Raw genomic sequence first — 16,644 nt, forward strand, 5'->3', positions numbered from 1 at the left:
ACTTTGTTGTAACTTCGGACTCGTTTAGCCTGCTTTACGACGTGTATAAATGTTGACAGCCTCGTAAAGTGTAAGACATCTGTGCAGCTTGCAGTCCACTGGTCAAGTAGGTTTTAGCTGAACTTTCACTTGACTCTCACTCAGTGAGTCTCACTCATTTTACTGTCTATGTCATAGAAACTCTTTTTTTTTTTTTTCCAAGGTGGCAACTGGCAACAACTTTATCATAACATCAATACGATGGGGCAACTTATACACCGACATCCTTATAATATAGGTTCTATCAACTGCTGTAGTGGTAGAAAAATTGGCAAAATTGTAATTGTGGGATCTGTCAGGCAGTCCATCAATTACACACTAAAATTTTACTTCAAGTACTGAACTAGCACTGCTACTTTGTAGTAGTACCACTGAAAATGCTGATCAACAAAACAGTTATGTGTCACTGCCACTGGAGAAATAGCGAGTGAAGGATCGAATTACAATTGGGAAATATTGTTAATTATTACCCATATGATGAGGTAGTGGCAAAATCGTGAAATACTAAATAGGCCCCAACGCAGTGCGCGTGCACCCGTGCGTTAGCAAGCAAGGGTAGGTCCTAGGGTTAGGGTGAGGTTGGGTTAGGGTTTAGGATAGGTAAGGTTGTATTTATGGTTAAATTGGCCATTGAATTAGTCGAGGGACGTTAGGGAGTTCTTCCGAGATTAAAAAGTTGACGAAAGATGCTACGCTGTGGAAATCGGCCACACCGCTGTATCGATCTCGCGTAAACGCCGTTTGGTGGGGCCGCATTCACGAGTATTATACTGTGGAAGAAAGCCCCACCGCCATGCTTATCTACCGATGAACGCCACATGGTGGGGCTGAATTCACGAGTATAAACAGGCGAGCCGCCGTAGTATTAGTACGGACACGCAGTGGTGGGGCCTATTTCACGAGTATGCCGAGGTAGTTTTGCCGGGCAATTGTAGTTGTTATTTTGGTTGGTCGTCAGGCACAGCGGGCAATATTAGTGGATATTTTCCTTCTTCCGGGTTTGGCCATTAACTTAACACGTAAACACTCCGGTCAGTCACCAAGAGAAAATATCGAAAATGCTAGCATCCGGGCACTTGAACTCCCGGTGATGAAAAATTTACTGTTGTGAGAGTTTCTCGCGGAGAGGTTTTCGCGATGAAGGGCAAACTCGTTAATTTAGAAGACAATCGCTACACCCTATAAAGTAGGCGTGTGTCTGACTGTGTGTGCTGGCTGTTACTCGCACAGCATACCCGAGTTTCGCGACAGAGGGCAAATTCCCATACGTTAGCATGAAAAAAGGGGACGATCGCTGCAACTATGAGTACCTGAATTGTGCACAGTGGTGTAGGGTTCGACCTGGCGCCGAGTGGATTTTGTTACCGTAAATTGGGAAGTTTAATTTGTGTTGATTTAAGTAACTGCTCGAAGATATGGGTAATAATAATAATATGGACTGTCTACTTTTGGGGGATACAAGATTTATTGCCCTCACTAGTAGAATTGTATTGCCCTCGTCTTCGACTCGGGCAATATATTTCTAGTTCGGGCAATAAATGTCTTATCCCCTCAAGGCCAGTCCATATTATATTAATGTTGGTCACCGAGTTTAAGCTTCATGGCTCACCTCAGCTAATGTTGGTATCGTCTTACAATAACACTAAATAGTTTTGCCACTAAAGTACTTTTCGTATCCATGTCAATATCTCAAATATTGAGAACCCAATTGCACACAATTACAGGATATACTTGATGAATGATAGCATTGTGTCTTGTTTGTACTGCACCAACCACCGCTGCTGGGCTATAGACATGCAGTCCCTCATGCATACAGTTGAGTTTCGATGTCTGCTTTCATGTCGTCGCTCAAAACAACTCACTCTTCACTGGCGATGCAGCATATACTGCCTGCACAATCTGAAGCTTAATTTAGCTGTCTAATATGCAACAAATTCTTCAAGTAACCAGGGAGCAAGATAATCAATGTACAAATGATTTACGGCAAGTTGAATGAAGTCGTGTGAGAAATGCAGTTCCTACAATGTAGTCTGCAGATGACCACATGCAGACAGACAGACACATACACAAAAACAAACATGCATTTCTCAACCAATTTCTCTCAACTTGCCACAATCATTGCACATTGATATTTTGTTCCCATATTTAGTCCCGGTTATGACTTTACTTGAAAGATACGTTACATAGATTGCTAACTTCAGTTTCAGATTGTGCAGGCGCAGGCTGCATACGTAACATTGCGATCTCTCACAAAGAGCGAGTTTGTTTTGAGCAATGACATGAAAGTCGACATCAATATTAACATTTGTCTATAACCAATTTTGGTTCAAATTTATGTGAGTGATGGGAAATGAGCTATGAAGTATATCCTGTGATGTTTGTGCAATTTAGTTCAGTAGAATTTGAAATATCTACATCATGGATGCGAAAGTACGGTAGAGCCACAGTTTGTATCATCTGTGAGATTAATGTGATTGCACTATCACTTCAGGACTCGCATTCTGAGAATCGCAGCTTGAGAGATCATAGAAGGACTCTATACTTTACTTTGATCCCACAGTGGCGGATTCAGAGGGGGGCGCAACCGGCGCACGCCCCCCCCCCCTTATTTTTCATCAAAAACAAAAGAAATAAAAAGAAAAAAATGAAATGAAACCCGGAAGTGGCACCAGAAATATTAGTTGCGCCCCCCCCCCCCCCTTTACAGAATTCCTGGATCTGCCCCTGTGACATATTGTGAGACTTTCAAGAAAGTCATTCAGTATTTACAGTCTTCTTAGCTAACAAAGAAGTTCACTGATATTGCTGTTGCAGGTAAAACTTCACGCTATACATGACGGGGTTGGTATTCGCCATCATTCCTGCTGCTGGCACTGGGGAGCGGACAGGATTGGAGATCCCTAAACAGTTTTGCCACATTGCAGGTCATCCCCTTATTCTTCATACATTGCAGTGCTTCCAAAGGTTTGTAATCACATAGCATCACAGCAGTCTAAGAATTCACAGTACAATGTACATTGTAGTGCATTAAAATTCTTCCAAATGAAAATGATCAAATTATCAGCTCTGAGCAAATTGCAATATAGTGTCAACAGTGTAACTGCCAATGAAAGACTATTTTCAGTTATCTAGCCGCATGTAATGGGGAGGGAATTAGCTTCTTTTTTTTATACTGTAAAGAGGTCTTTTATCAATAAAATCTATGAAATGGACAAAAACCTCAATTACAGTGCATTCCTTAGGGCTGTAGAAATGGACAATCCAAGTGAAATAACCATATCATCTTTTGTGTAAAATTCTTCACTTGTGATTACAAGAGAAGATCAAAAATAAGTGATTTGCTTGATGGGTATAGCTTCTTAGATTCCTCTTGCTTGGGGAGTTATCACATGTCACATCCATATCCAAGACAAATTTCATTTTAAATGCATTCCTAAAGATTTGCATAGTGAGGAGAACTGCATACATACATACTGTATATTTTTGCAGGTTTTTGTTTTTGTTTGTGTTTGAATTTTATGAGTCATCTAATGTTTGCAGAATGTGCAGCTCACAAATATAGTGCTTCTGTGTAACACAAATGCTGTGTATACATAATATTTCCGGGGGGGGGGGGGGGGGGGGGGGGGGGGGGGGGGTAGTGGTTCCTAGGTTAGTTCTCATTCCATCAGCTATCAGTGTGGACCTCCATCACGGACTCGACTACTCACGAAATTGTCTTACAAGTCCCAATTCATAAAACATTATGTTCATAATATGTATGACATTTTCAGTAACTTTCATAGCTGTCAGTTTTGTTCTGAGTTTAACAGATGTGTAGTTTACAATGTCTCATGATGAGGAAATTTCTTCAATTTCAAATACCTACACAACTTGTTTGTCACAGAATATTTAGTTTCCATTTAGTTTAAATTCTTTTAATTCTGTAGCAGGTTGTGCATTTAAACAGTGGTTTGACAGAATATCTATTTTGTCTTTCAAATTGTGAGCATGAGAGAATAAAGCTTCTTGATTCTCATCATTTGCACTAGTATTCACAGACTATTTGTGCCTATTTCTTTTTAAAATTTCCCGTCGTATTAGGTCATGGATTGACACAGTGGTTGTGGCAGTGTCCAGCGACTGGTTGGCGTACGTGCAAGACCTTGTAGATAATCACTGCCTGAGCAATGTTCGTCTGGTGCTTGGAGGCGATACACGTCACCTGTCAATCAAGAACTGTGTGGAGTATGTCCAAGACAAAGTGGTCAGTGGAGGATTTGATCAGAGTGACGTGACGGTCATTGTCCATGATGCTGTCCGCCCATTTGTCGCTGAGGAGACTTTAAAAGATGTAGCAGCAGCAGCTCACAAGCAAGGGGTTTGTATGCATATTGCATTCTGATGTGCAATCAGAGCACCATGTTTTACCATTGTGCAAGTCTCATCATTTACAGTAAAATGAACTTTAGCTTACAGGGGACATTTGGAGAAACTGTTTCATTGTTTGCTTTCGGTTTGTTTTCTTTTCACTTTTTTTTTCTTCTGTAGCCCATAACAAGGATACTTTTTGGAAACTTTTCTTTCAAGGAAAATATATGAAGAGGCAATTGTTATGATTGCAGTCAGGAATTCAGTGTGACAAGATATGAAATCATTTTATTTGAATGTCAAGAACTGCCAAAACCTGCCTTTCCTTCATGAATTCATGATTGATTGATTGATTGTTGTTGTCATATAAGCATTTGCTTCATATTTAGTCAAGCAGATAAGTGGGTATTGGAGTACCCTTGATATGTGCGTACTAATGTAGCTGATATCAGAACATAGTAAAACCAGTTTTCATTTTATGATATGTTCATCTCTTGCTTTGAAAACTCTTCTATGCAGGCAAGATATGTCTTGTTCAAGCATGATTTATAATGGTTCATTTTGCTTTGTGATTTCTCATTATTTGTAGCATGTCCTCCTGCTACTTTGATCCAGTCAAAGCACATAGGAAGTGTGACATTTCTACTGTGTTCTGTGCAAGCAATCAAAGTGTAATGGTGGAAATGAATGGTTGTACATGAAATCAAAGCTAATATTCTCTGTGTATCTCCTATACTTTTACAGGCTTCTGGGGTGGTGTGCCCATTGGTGTCGACAACGCTAGCCACCAGACCCGATGGCATTCTTGATTATTCCCTCGTCAGGTCCAAGCACAGGAACAGCCACACTCCACAGGCATTTTCTTTTTCAAACCTTGTCACAGCTTATGAAAAGGTAATTAAAAACAAATAGTTCTGTTTGTTTTCTGACGGGTTCCTGAAATTGCTTTCTTCTAAATCATCTATGATGCCAGTGACAGAATTCAAAGCTTTGGGTAAGATTTTTTTTATTGAAAAGAGCATGCTGAGTTCCAGAAAAATGGCAAGCTAACAAGAAGGAATTTCTTTTCATTTTTAATTTTTTAAGATCAGTGACTGTACACATGAGATATAGTTTTGCTTATATTCATTAATATATGATCACAGCATGAACATACTTGATCACATCAAATCACTTTAGTCAACCATGGGTGAAAAGAAAAGGGGAAATGACTTGTGACTTTACTGATTTTTAATTCAGGTATTATCATCTGCTTGTTATTGTTGTTCCTGTCTTGTATTTTATTCCTATTTTTTCATGTGTTTTGTCTTTTAGTTTCTTTTCTACTTTCTTCTCTTCATGGCATACCCTCTCGTGCTTTTTCTACACCTCTATATGTGATTATAGTATGTTTCCCATCTCTATGCGTGTATGTGGTTTTGTTGTTGTTGTTGTTCATCTGTCTCACCTTATTATTGTAACAATTTAAACTTTACCATTGCTAGATAAGTGATCATGACCTTCAGTATGGCACAGAAGTTCTCCATTTAGCCCAAGAGTATGCAGGAACCAGAGCCATGTTGCTAGAAACAGAAGATGAAGTGTGGAAGGTTAGTGACATCACCACAGATACTAGACCACCGGATAGATAGGCTTGTCTTCCTCAACATTTACAAATAGTTATATCCCCAGAATTGAAGCAGTATCCTTTAAGTGTAGATAATGTTGTATGTCAACATACTTTTAATGATTTCATGCACTTGTTTCATTTAGCCAGTTTCAATGTAGAAAAATGATGACCCAAGAAAATAGAATGATGTGATGTTTAAATGTCATTTTCTGGGTATAATACACAATACCTTTGGTTAAGTTTCGTTGCATTGTTATCTCACAAGTGCTATAAAATTTCAGTGGTGTAGTAGAACATGTCAGTACCAAGAGGACAACCTGTTATTACTGACATTGAAATTCTTTCTTAGTCTTCTTTTTTAATTTCAGTCCTTGCATAATGAGTACAAAAGGAATGTATGCAATGTGTCTTTTCAAGCATATTCAAGCATAAAATGAGAATCATCATTACTGTTTTTTCAGGTTACTTACCGGAGGGACTTTTACGCAGCGGAACAGTTTGCTAGGGGTGAGTGGAATTGTTTCACAGTTTAAAGATATGGTAGCTCAAGATTAGCAACCAGATTGCCTCTCACAGGCTGACTTGGGAAAGGGTGAATGAAACCTTGCACAAGTGAAGTAAAGGTCAGTTTGATAGAATGGAATTTGACTGACACTAATGTAAAAGATTTTCTGTACCCAATGTATGATAGCTTTATAAAATGAGTGATAATAATAGAAGTTGTGCTGAATTCATATGTCCAGTAATTGATTTATCAGCAGAAGGTTCACTTAGCAACTGTGTGTTTAAAAATAGAACCAGAACCAGATTAAAGTCATCTCATTTAAGGCGGATAAGGTGGATTATAATGTGTTGAAGTACTTTGACTTTTCTGATATAAAATAAATTGACATCATGATATCAATTTCCAACACTTCAGGTTAGATTTTCAGGAGCAGGGCAGAGCATTTCAACTTGTACCTGAACCTAGCAATTACCAATATCCTTCCCATTGATGTGTTGGACCGATGTTTCACTTGTTGAAAGATTTAGTCATGCATTCATTGATTCCTTTTCAATTTTATTAATTTTTTTATCCTATAATGTTACAGAAAGACTGTCTCAAGTTGGGGTGGTGGCTGATTCTTGTACCAAGGGCATAAGTGACGTCTTGGAGCAGAAGCTGAGAAGGAAGAGGCTAAATTTCAAGCTAAAATGTCCCTCATTGTCCAACCTTCCAGATGATACCAATGCCATCATTATCATCAAGGTGAGTTGGTTTACTTCGTTTTTGGATATCTCAGCCATTTTAAAACCGATTTTCCTCAAATAAACTTTCAATTCCTGTTCAAATGGTATGCTCTTTTCACATTTCATAAAGTGGTTTCTAAGTACACGTGTATCTCACAAAAAGTTAAAAGCTGAATCACCATCTCAACTAGTTCTATACCATCCCTTTAATACTGTACATGTGTACTGTGTGCTGCGGAATACACAGAGCTCTCATAGAACTCATAGCTAGCAACTAGCACACAGTACTGCCCATATTTACTGTGCAGCAAAGACTGACTGCAAATAAATATCTTTGCAGAATTCAGTCGGTGCTCAGTAAGAGTGGACCTTAAGTTTTCATAAACTGTTCGCAATAATCTCGATGGGATCCAATCTTAATAAATCACAACAATGACAGCTATATGGCAAAAGCCAGTTATCATTCAAAATGTGTAGTTACTACCATGGTAGTTGCATTCATAATTGTCTACTGCATTTAAACAGCTGACAGGAATATCCAATGTTGACTAAAAGTTTTTCGTGTCAAAAACATTTTTTTATATAAAACTTTCGAATCAGAATATTTTAGAAAGAATGTTTGAGAGAACAGGAGTTTTAAGTGAAATTGTTGCTTGAAAAGTAAGTTTTTCATCTTCCTTTCAGCATCAAGTAACTGATGCCTTCTTTGCGGAATGTGCAGGAGAACTCCGGGAAGCTCTACAAAGGGTGAGGAGGACTTCTGCACCCATCAGAGGATGCGTCGTGCTGTATGTTGCCATGGTAACGGATGAACCCATGGCAGGAGCAAGCAGCATAATGACAGGCGTCAGGGAGTTTGGTGCAGAGGAAGGCGCAAAGGATGTCTGTCTGCACTGTGTCATTGAAAGCAAGGTGTGTATGATGCTTGGCAGTGTCACTTTGTGATGTCTTCTCGAATTTACTCATACTATAAAACATAATATTTTTGTGGCATGAAATTTTCATGAATTGAAGCCGACAGCTGTTTTTATGGTATGAAATTTTCGCGAGTTGCCTCTAACATTCAATGCATATAGTGTAGACAAGAACTTTCGTGTGCATTTTAATTTCGCGAATCTTGGCTTGCGAAATTCTCGAAATTAAAATGCACGCGAACGTTCCTCGTTTTACAGTACTTTGTACTGATAGCAAAGTCTCTTTGGAACCCTTTCCGTATGCATTTATATGCGACAGCTCCTAACTGACCTATCTGCACTTCCATGCCCAAATCTTCATCATCATCATCAAGATACTGTTTTTTAAAGTTTATATATGCAAAATGTACCAAAAAAGTAGAAAAACACAGCAAATATATACCAATTGTGATTCTATGCTAGTGTTAGAGTTGAGAGTCACTTTTTACAGGTGTACAGTATCCAGGTTAACACCTAAACTGAATCTGCTCATTTGATATCTCTTGGCTGCATTTTGTGTATGTTTTGTGACAAGATGTCGACTGTCGTAGTCTTAATTGCCTGTATCCTCATCTCAGATCCTTCTCTTCCCCCTACAGACCGTCAATGGGCCACTAGAGATGGAAAAGACGGACAAGGCGTGTCAACTGACCGCAGACCTCGTTCTCAGAAGAGATGAACTTGTCACTGGCCAAACATTCATTTTCTAGTTTTCGATGCAGCTCTTTTACAAGGTGTGCAGCAACTTGACCATTCCCCTGCATCTCATGCAGTGCAGCTTTAAGCTGACAGTAAACTCATTCCATAAAGTGTTACTTTTCCTACTTTTCTCTTGTGGTTCGTATTAAACCACAGTTGCCAACTTTGCAGAATAGGAAATCAGTGATTTCAGGGCTCAAAATCCGTAAGTTATGAAAGAAATCAGTAATTTCATATGCAGCACTATGAATCTCAAAAAATGTTGCTACAACACTGCATGAACATGATGTTTGCATGATACAGTCAGATTTGTCCCATACCACATGGCATTTATGATGTACTGGTATAAAAAGACTTACCTACTGTGCATTATGTGCCTCCTGACTTATAGGGTAGCATGTAGGGTAGCAATTAAGATCTTCCACTCAGTTCTGTTCTGGGCTAGCCACTTGTAGTCGCCCAAGTGTGCTCCAGACTCCTCGGCTCTGGCTCATCTGTCCACTTCCAGATGTTCTCTTCCTTTTGCCCTTTGGGGTTAAATGTAAAGCTATGTCATCTGGTTCCTTTCACAACACGTCGCCAATCTCCTCAGGGAAGTAGTTTCCATGTCATCCTTGTGACATTGAACCAGCAATTTCTTACTTTAATTTTGGCTGACCCAACACACAACTATTACATTTGCCCTCGTTACTTTCCCGTTTGAACTGCTGTTTCTTCTCGATTCTTCACTCATTGTCAATCGATCTTATCCATTCACAATTTATCCACATCTTACACATTCATGCCGCTCATCACAAACGTCATGTTGTATGTAGGGCTATCCAGTAGCTGAGATTTACTATGCTTATAAGATGCGTCCTTTCTTGTCGTCATCATCGCTGTTGTTGATGGAAATGTCAGATTGAAAGATTTTCATGTTAATCTGTTTTCCTATGAGGAAGAGCAATGAACACATAGAAAAGCAAACAACAAAATTTTAAAGACATGCTATCATTAACAGTTAGCCAGTGAAACTACTGCAAAACAGGTGTTATGTGGATACATTTGCTGGACAGAGTGACTATACAAGTTGCTGAAAAAAACAAAAGTTGTGGCAAAATTTATCTTACCCTCTTCATAGTCTTAAATGCAGAAATGCATTCCAGGATCCGTCCATATAAAGTCTGTCTCTATCCTCACAAGATCTGTAATCTGTTGAGGTCATGCTGTTCATGTGATATGTAGGCATAAAGGAAAACCAAGGCAGATGTCCACTAGGAATATTTATTTATATATTATATATATTCATTTGTTTTTTGCTTAGTGGGGTTGGAAACGTCATTCCCTTGATAGCTCTCTTCAGTGATATCCTGTGTGTCGATGTGGCTGACATTAGATGCCTTTCTTTCTCCTGTGATGGTTTCTTCCCAGGTCTTATGGGGTCTCCCATGTGGGTGTATCCCATCAATGGGGAAATTTATCCTTCCTTGAAGCCAATGGGTCTTTTCTGTCCTAGCCACATGCCCACACCATCTCAGTCTGCTCTTCCTCAACATCTTACGTTCAATTTGTATGTCTTTCCACCATTTTGCTGTCTACTTGACAAATGACATGGTTGCAGCTTTTGCACTTTTCCAAAACTTAAGTCACTGAACTTTACTTGAAAGTAGACCTCTCCTTTGGCGTGGCTTGCCATCTTCTGGGTTAGGAAGTCGCACAGAGTTATGGTCCAGAGACTGGATCGTAATTCAGTCATGTCCTTTCTGATCATACTGAAAAGTCACTCGTTTGCAGCATTATTTTGTGCAATGGGCAGAATAAGATCATCACTTTTGCCAGATAACAGTATTTCAGTTCACCAGAAGATATGTCCTTCCTTTGTGAGATTGTTGACTACTTCAGGTCTACTCTTTCTTCTGGTACAATGTCAATCATAGAATCATGCTGGTAGTTTGCAAACTCCAACTCCAGCTGCTCCAGGCCATCTTCCATGAAGTGGAATCATTGAACAAAGTATTTTACTGAAGCAAAGGCCATTTCAAGCCTCTTCTTTGGATTGGCCACTCTTGCATGCGTAAGCAAGTCATCTTTACAGGGTAAATCCAACACAGCATCATTAGAAACTGCAATGAAGTAGCTTGTAAGGTTTTGAAGGATGATGGACAGGAATGAGGGGTACCAAACCAGGGACATTTCTCCGTCTCCACTTTCAACTGTCGTATCCAAACGATCCCTAACTCCTCACAATCAATCTATCACACGCACTCATAATTGATCCATGATATTCCCCTGACAAACTTCTGAGGAAGAGAAAATTGTCCTCTTTTCTTTTGTGATCTGTCATGTAGACAGTGTTCCTCACTTTATTCTCCAGGATGAAATCTTCAAATATGGTTTGTCCAAGGTAGATCACCAGTAAACTCCTTTGAAAGGGTTTACCTTCCATTCTGTCGTCCTCCTGCTTCACAGTATCCAGGACTGTATTTACGAACACTCAAGTCCAGTGAAGAGACTTATTGTAGAACTGTCTAAATGTAAGTCCCATTTGACTAGCCGGCAACACTAACGATTTGGTCCACTGGCACTTGCATTGTGAGAACTGCTAGAGAGCCTGCTGCCCATGTACAGTGAGGCTTTAAGGATCTAGAATCAACAATGGGCTAGCTGCCACAAATCCGCTTGCGCTTTTTTTTTCTTTTTTTTTACAAAAATTTTAAAACATTCTGTGAGTAGACAGAATTCTAGAGGTCCAGGTTTAACTTGAATCTGAAAGAAAAAAATCTCAAAAGCCTACCTTCACAACATACTCTCCCTCGTTTGGCGTGGAGAAGGCCAAGTTCTGGCTCTCAAACAAATCTAGAAGTTGATTGTACAGACAGTCGTACGCAGACAGTCCACCGGCAACACCAGCACTCCGGGTTTTCTTGCTGGGAAGACTGGGCTTCTCCGATCGCGCTGGCGAAGCCATCAGGATGGCAAATGCGTTTTGAGGAGGCGCGACCGCAACTGGCTCTTCCTCGGTGACTTCGTCATAGCAGCTTGCGACGTATCGGTACTGCAAGTCTGCGAGGACCTAGCTCTGCATGGAGAGGAGGACATCCTTCTCTCGTCCTTCCCAACTTTTACCGATGTAACGACGTACTTAACGTTAGAATTAAGTGAATCAACAAACTCTTGGGCTATATCGCCGAGTGGAAGAGACAAATCGATTCTCCGTACAATGTTGAACAGAGTCTTTGTCCCCGATTTTCCGGTCGCCGACACGGTGTATTGCGCAGCGGCCATCTTGTACAAACACACTCTCTCGGTAAAAGTGATGTTATTTCCTGAATTTTTGTTGTTGAAAAGTTTGGGGTCGGGCGGGCTATGCCAATACAACGATTTTTTTTTTTTTTTTTGCCTAAGATAAAGCTGTGTCCACATCCACAGAATGGAGGATAAATTTTATCCATCTCGATTATGATTTGTGTGGTCACCTCAATATATGGCTTCTTGTAGGTTAATTGGAGAGCTTTTTCCTGTTCTCTCAATGGCTGAGTCATTTCAATGGATCTTTTGAGATACATAACGAAGCACAATCTTCTTTCAGTAGGATATACTGGTTATTTCAGTTTACATCCTCTGTTTCCTAGCCTGCTTTGCTTTGATCCTTGGCACACTTGTCCACTCAAAGTTTGTGCAAAGCTTGTGCATGCTGAATTGAAATAAGTACAACAACTTTGTGCATTAGTTGATTCATTGACAATGTTTTTTGCTGGTGCACATTTTCTCAGATAAATTCAATACAACAGCAACATCCGAGACTTAAGGCAAGCAGGCTCCACTCCGAGAGCATTGTGACAACTCTAGTTCAAAGCAGATGTGAATTCTGCCATGTGTAGATCCCATAGATGATGATCAGAGCAGAAGGTTTTTAATTTTCTCCATTGGCCGTCAGTCATAGCATTATACCACATCAAAAAGTATTTACGTACTTTGGAGGACAGCTCGCCCAAGGACTAGAACCAGCCATTGTTTTTATTCTAAAATCATGACATATTAAAGGACTGCTTGTGCACTTTTGTGTTTACACAAACAGATATTCCTTGGCCCAGGGTAAGAAAATGGAGATAAAAAACTCGATGAGGCAAAAAATTCTGTGGAAAACTTTTTTGCCTTGCAATATTCCAACGACAAAATGCCTCTCAATGTAAACTTTTTATGGTACAAGTATTACCATTAAGATGATTGGTATAAAATTTGACACTTTGTGCCAACCTAGCCATATTAATTTTCTGTTACTCTCAAGTAAGTCTATTAAAGCATGTTGAAGATGCAAGCTAGGATGGCTCACTAGCCCCCCCACACCCATGAGTAACACATACCAACCCCCCCCCCCCCCCCATTCTCATCTGTAATTTAGCTTTCTTCTTCGATATTAGTCCTTCCACCGTTTCACATGTGATGCATATTGTTTCTCAGTTCCCTCATGTCATGCCACTGAGAGTATGTTTACTGTTGCCTTGGACAATTCTCTCTTCTATTCAAATTGTCCCTGAAACTATGCAGACAGATAGATCAATACAATCCTGAAGAGGGTGAGGGGTCTTTTAAACAGGTTGAGTGAGTAATTGCTGATAACTATGGATAACCAGTGGTTCTCCCACAATTTCATCTGAGAGAAGAATGAATCACATCCGAGTGTGGGTCTGTTTGGAATAATTAGAATGCCCTGTGCTTTCTCCTGAACGACCTTTTGAATGCACTGGGCAATGAGGCAGAATTCGTGGGGTAAGTTGCTGTCTTGATGAGGATTGCTGGCTTAACAAATCTCATCAGCAGTAGCCTCATTGAAGTAAGGAGATGGCGGGATTCTGTTGTTAGGGTCTTGTTCTTCTCATACTCCTTCTCCACTAGCATTCCACGTGGGTGATTCTTTACAATTTCTCTCACATCAAAGCACTGCAGATGAATTAATGGGTACAATTACGATTGATTTTATCAAAGTTAATAGTACAAGTTTAGATTCAAATAAGTCAGTTATATGTTTGCTTTGAAAAGAGAATGTAAAGAAAAGGTTTAATTGATATCTATAAACAATAATGCAATATTCCATCAACTGATGCGGGACAATAAGTTAATCACTTCTTCAACTGAAGAATAGAAGAGAGAGAGAGAGAGAGAGAATCACATTATTTGGCAGGGAAAAAAGATTGGAAGAAACATTTGCATATTGCCCTGAATTGCTGTATTTAGACATCTGACAAATTGACCAATTGATATATTCAAATCCATACATGTACGTCAGTACGTGTTTCCAACCAAACATTTCTACAGTGATGAACTATTCTGTACACCTACTTCTTTCAATTCTAATTCGCTGCAATTTGTTTTGCAAATATCAATTGTAGCTATGTCATTACCTTTGGTTTACCAGAAGGCGATGCATGTGTGCACTGGGATTGAGGACCACTGGTGCCAACACCGCTAAGAGGTGATTTTGTGAGTTCATCCACATTCTTGTCTGATGAGGGTGTGGTGAATAAGCTGTGGGGTTCGAGTGTACGTGCTGGGGATGTAGGCAATCTCTCTGGACTTTGGTTGAGTTGAGAACTTGTCGAAGATCCTTGTGGTGATAGACAAGCTGGCCCTACTAAGATTGCACCTCCATTCCTTAAGTTCCAGGTCTTCTGGATCCTCAAGATCGATGTCCACATATGAATTAAATTTATCAACTTTTAGTTTTACAAGGTATTCGTCTGTTTCCAGTTTAAACTTCTGCGCTATCTTTACTCATAAATTCTGAAATAGTTCATCAGAAGAAGAAACACTGCATGTCATCAATTTTGTCTTCTGCTTGTACAGTAGGTCACACAGAAACTAGCACAGCCCTGTTCATTCGCCATTTTTAATCTGAAATGAAAGACATGCATACACATGTTTAGAGTGAAACTTCAAATATATACACATATGTACACATAAAAGTAAATTTGTTTGTCTTTTCCCTCTGAAATTAACTGAATGCAGTACTGGTATTCGAAGGAGAAATTAATCAATTTTATTTTAATAAATACAGAAACTATCAAATTCACTTCAAATTAAAATTTTAGAAATGTAATGGTCATAAATGCAACGAATACAAAACATTAATTAAAGCAATTAAGTGTACAGTATGTTAAATAGGAAATGCCTGCAATTTGACACAAGTGGTTTTATTTGGATGCAAGATTCACATGTACATGTACATATGTAATCACAAATTTATACATTTTGGCATGTTTCTCCTGACATTATTGTCACATGACAGTCCAGTGTAATATGCTGGTAGTCCCTCATCAATTGCCAGGATCTTGTGTAGTAAGTTCCAATGGGGTGTTTGTTTTGAATGGCTGATAAAACTATGAACATGAAAGAATATCCTACTTTTGTAGCACACTTTGAAATTAAAAAAACAATCAAATAGACTTATCAATTCATGGGAGAATTACATAAAATGTAAGAAATTCATAAATTTTGTGTAAATTGTATTTGATGTTCACTTTCATATTTTGCCTGCTTTTCTTCCATAGAACTGCATAAGCATGTTTTCTTTCTAACCTGTCAGAATAATGGCACTTCTCAGTGAAATGTACATGATGGGGTCCATGTCCTGTCACTCATCATACAAATTGTATGCCTGAAGAGGAAGATAACTCCTCAATTCATTCTGCTGAAGAAGGAAATACTCTTGTGGAAATTTAGGCAAAACCTCATATGCATAAACATGATCATCAAAGCCCTGTGTTTCCCAGACTGTTCCATACAAATTAAATTGGCTTCCAACACAGTAAGCAGCTATCACCTTTCCAAAAGTAGGCATGCAATCATGTGCACCAATGGCAACACTCATGCCTGATCTGTACTCTGTGCCAGATAGAGTCAAACTCTTTCTTACCATTACTTCATCATCTCTACACAGAGTTGGGAATTTCTCAAGTAGTAGGGCACATCCCTCATCCAGTTTCTCGGACAGGCTTCTTATCAACATGCTGTACTACAGGCTTCTGTTCAACTCCATGTGTGAACCATCTATGACATTGACTGATTTGCTGTCTTTCAGCGATTGTTTGTGCAATGTCCTTAAAATTACAGACAACATTCGCCATACGTTTGCCAATGGCATGCTTTGCTTCATACCTCATACACCAAGAGTTAATGAGAGGGCCAACTTGCTTGCACATGAAGGGGTAGTGGACGAGAAAATGATGCTTTGGTTTGAGATTATGTCCTGGAAGTAATCTCTTGAATAGAGTATGGTGGTCCTCAATGTGGCAACGCAAGTGAGCAATCATTTTGTCAGTTATCTCCCTAGCAAATGCAATGTCCATTACATGTCTGAGGCGAATCAGCAGTTCCCAATGCGGATTGCCTCTGGGAACTTTATCACCAATCAAAATTGGTAAACATCGCAAGAGGCACCACATCTGCGATGCAGTATTCTTGAAGTTACATGTACTATCATCGTTCTGTAAGGTACTTGCATTGATTACTGATGGTTTGTTTTTGATATCAACAAAACCATAAGAGAAGTTAGACAATCTCTCATTCAACAGATTGAGTGTGAACAAATTTTCTACTTAGATTAGATGATTGAGGATCAATTTGCACTCCACTTTTCCAACACCTTCAAGAATATCATGCATGATATCCGGAGAAGAGTTTCTTGTGATATGAAAATACTTTGATTTGTTTAAGATACATTCACTCTTTACTCCATGATCAGAGACTGACTGCGGATTGTGCATAACAGATTGCACATGTATTGCA

General features: G+C 39.3%; 1 protein-coding gene across 2 annotated transcripts; it reads left to right on the forward strand.

The window, feature by feature from the left end:
* The first annotated feature begins 72 nt into the window (after nt 1–72).
* LOC139725808 (D-ribitol-5-phosphate cytidylyltransferase-like) lies at nt 73–8,901 on the forward strand. 2 transcript variants are annotated; one of them, XM_071636887.1, is made up of 9 exons: nt 73–106; nt 2,854–3,003; nt 4,123–4,399; nt 5,134–5,283; nt 5,874–5,978; nt 6,460–6,505; nt 7,090–7,247; nt 7,913–8,140; nt 8,781–8,901. In XM_071636887.1, the coding sequence occupies exons 2-9, from the start codon at nt 2,873–2,875 to the stop codon at nt 8,889–8,891; spliced, it is 1,206 nt and encodes a 401-aa protein (XP_071492988.1). In that variant the 5' UTR covers nt 73–106; nt 2,854–2,872; the 3' UTR covers nt 8,892–8,901. The 2 variants fall into 2 exon arrangements, with proteins under 2 accessions (XP_071492988.1, XP_071492989.1); XM_071636888.1 differs by lacking the exon at nt 8,781–8,901 and having other exon boundaries at nt 7,950–8,094.
* The last annotated feature ends 7,743 nt before the right edge of the window (nt 8,902–16,644 follow it).

Source organism: Diadema antillarum, unplaced genomic scaffold (assembly GCF_040938485.1).
Source record: "Diadema antillarum isolate AM-2024a unplaced genomic scaffold, OU_Dant_1.0 seq00000059_RagTag, whole genome shotgun sequence".
Classification (NCBI taxonomy): Eukaryota; Metazoa; Echinodermata; class Echinoidea; order Diadematoida; family Diadematidae; genus Diadema; species Diadema antillarum.

Excerpts from the sequence above, each read along its gene's own strand:
- LOC139725808 (XM_071636887.1), top strand. The coding sequence starts at position 2,873 with ATGACGGGGTTGGTATTCGCCATCATTCCTGCTGCTGGCACTGGGGAG. Across the intron at positions 3,004-4,122 it reads ACATTGCAGTGCTTCCAAAG|GTCATGGATTGACACAGTGG; the intron begins GTTTGTAATCAC and ends CCGTCGTATTAG. Across the intron at positions 7,248-7,912 it reads ATGCCATCATTATCATCAAG|CATCAAGTAACTGATGCCTT; the intron begins GTGAGTTGGTTT and ends TCTTCCTTTCAG.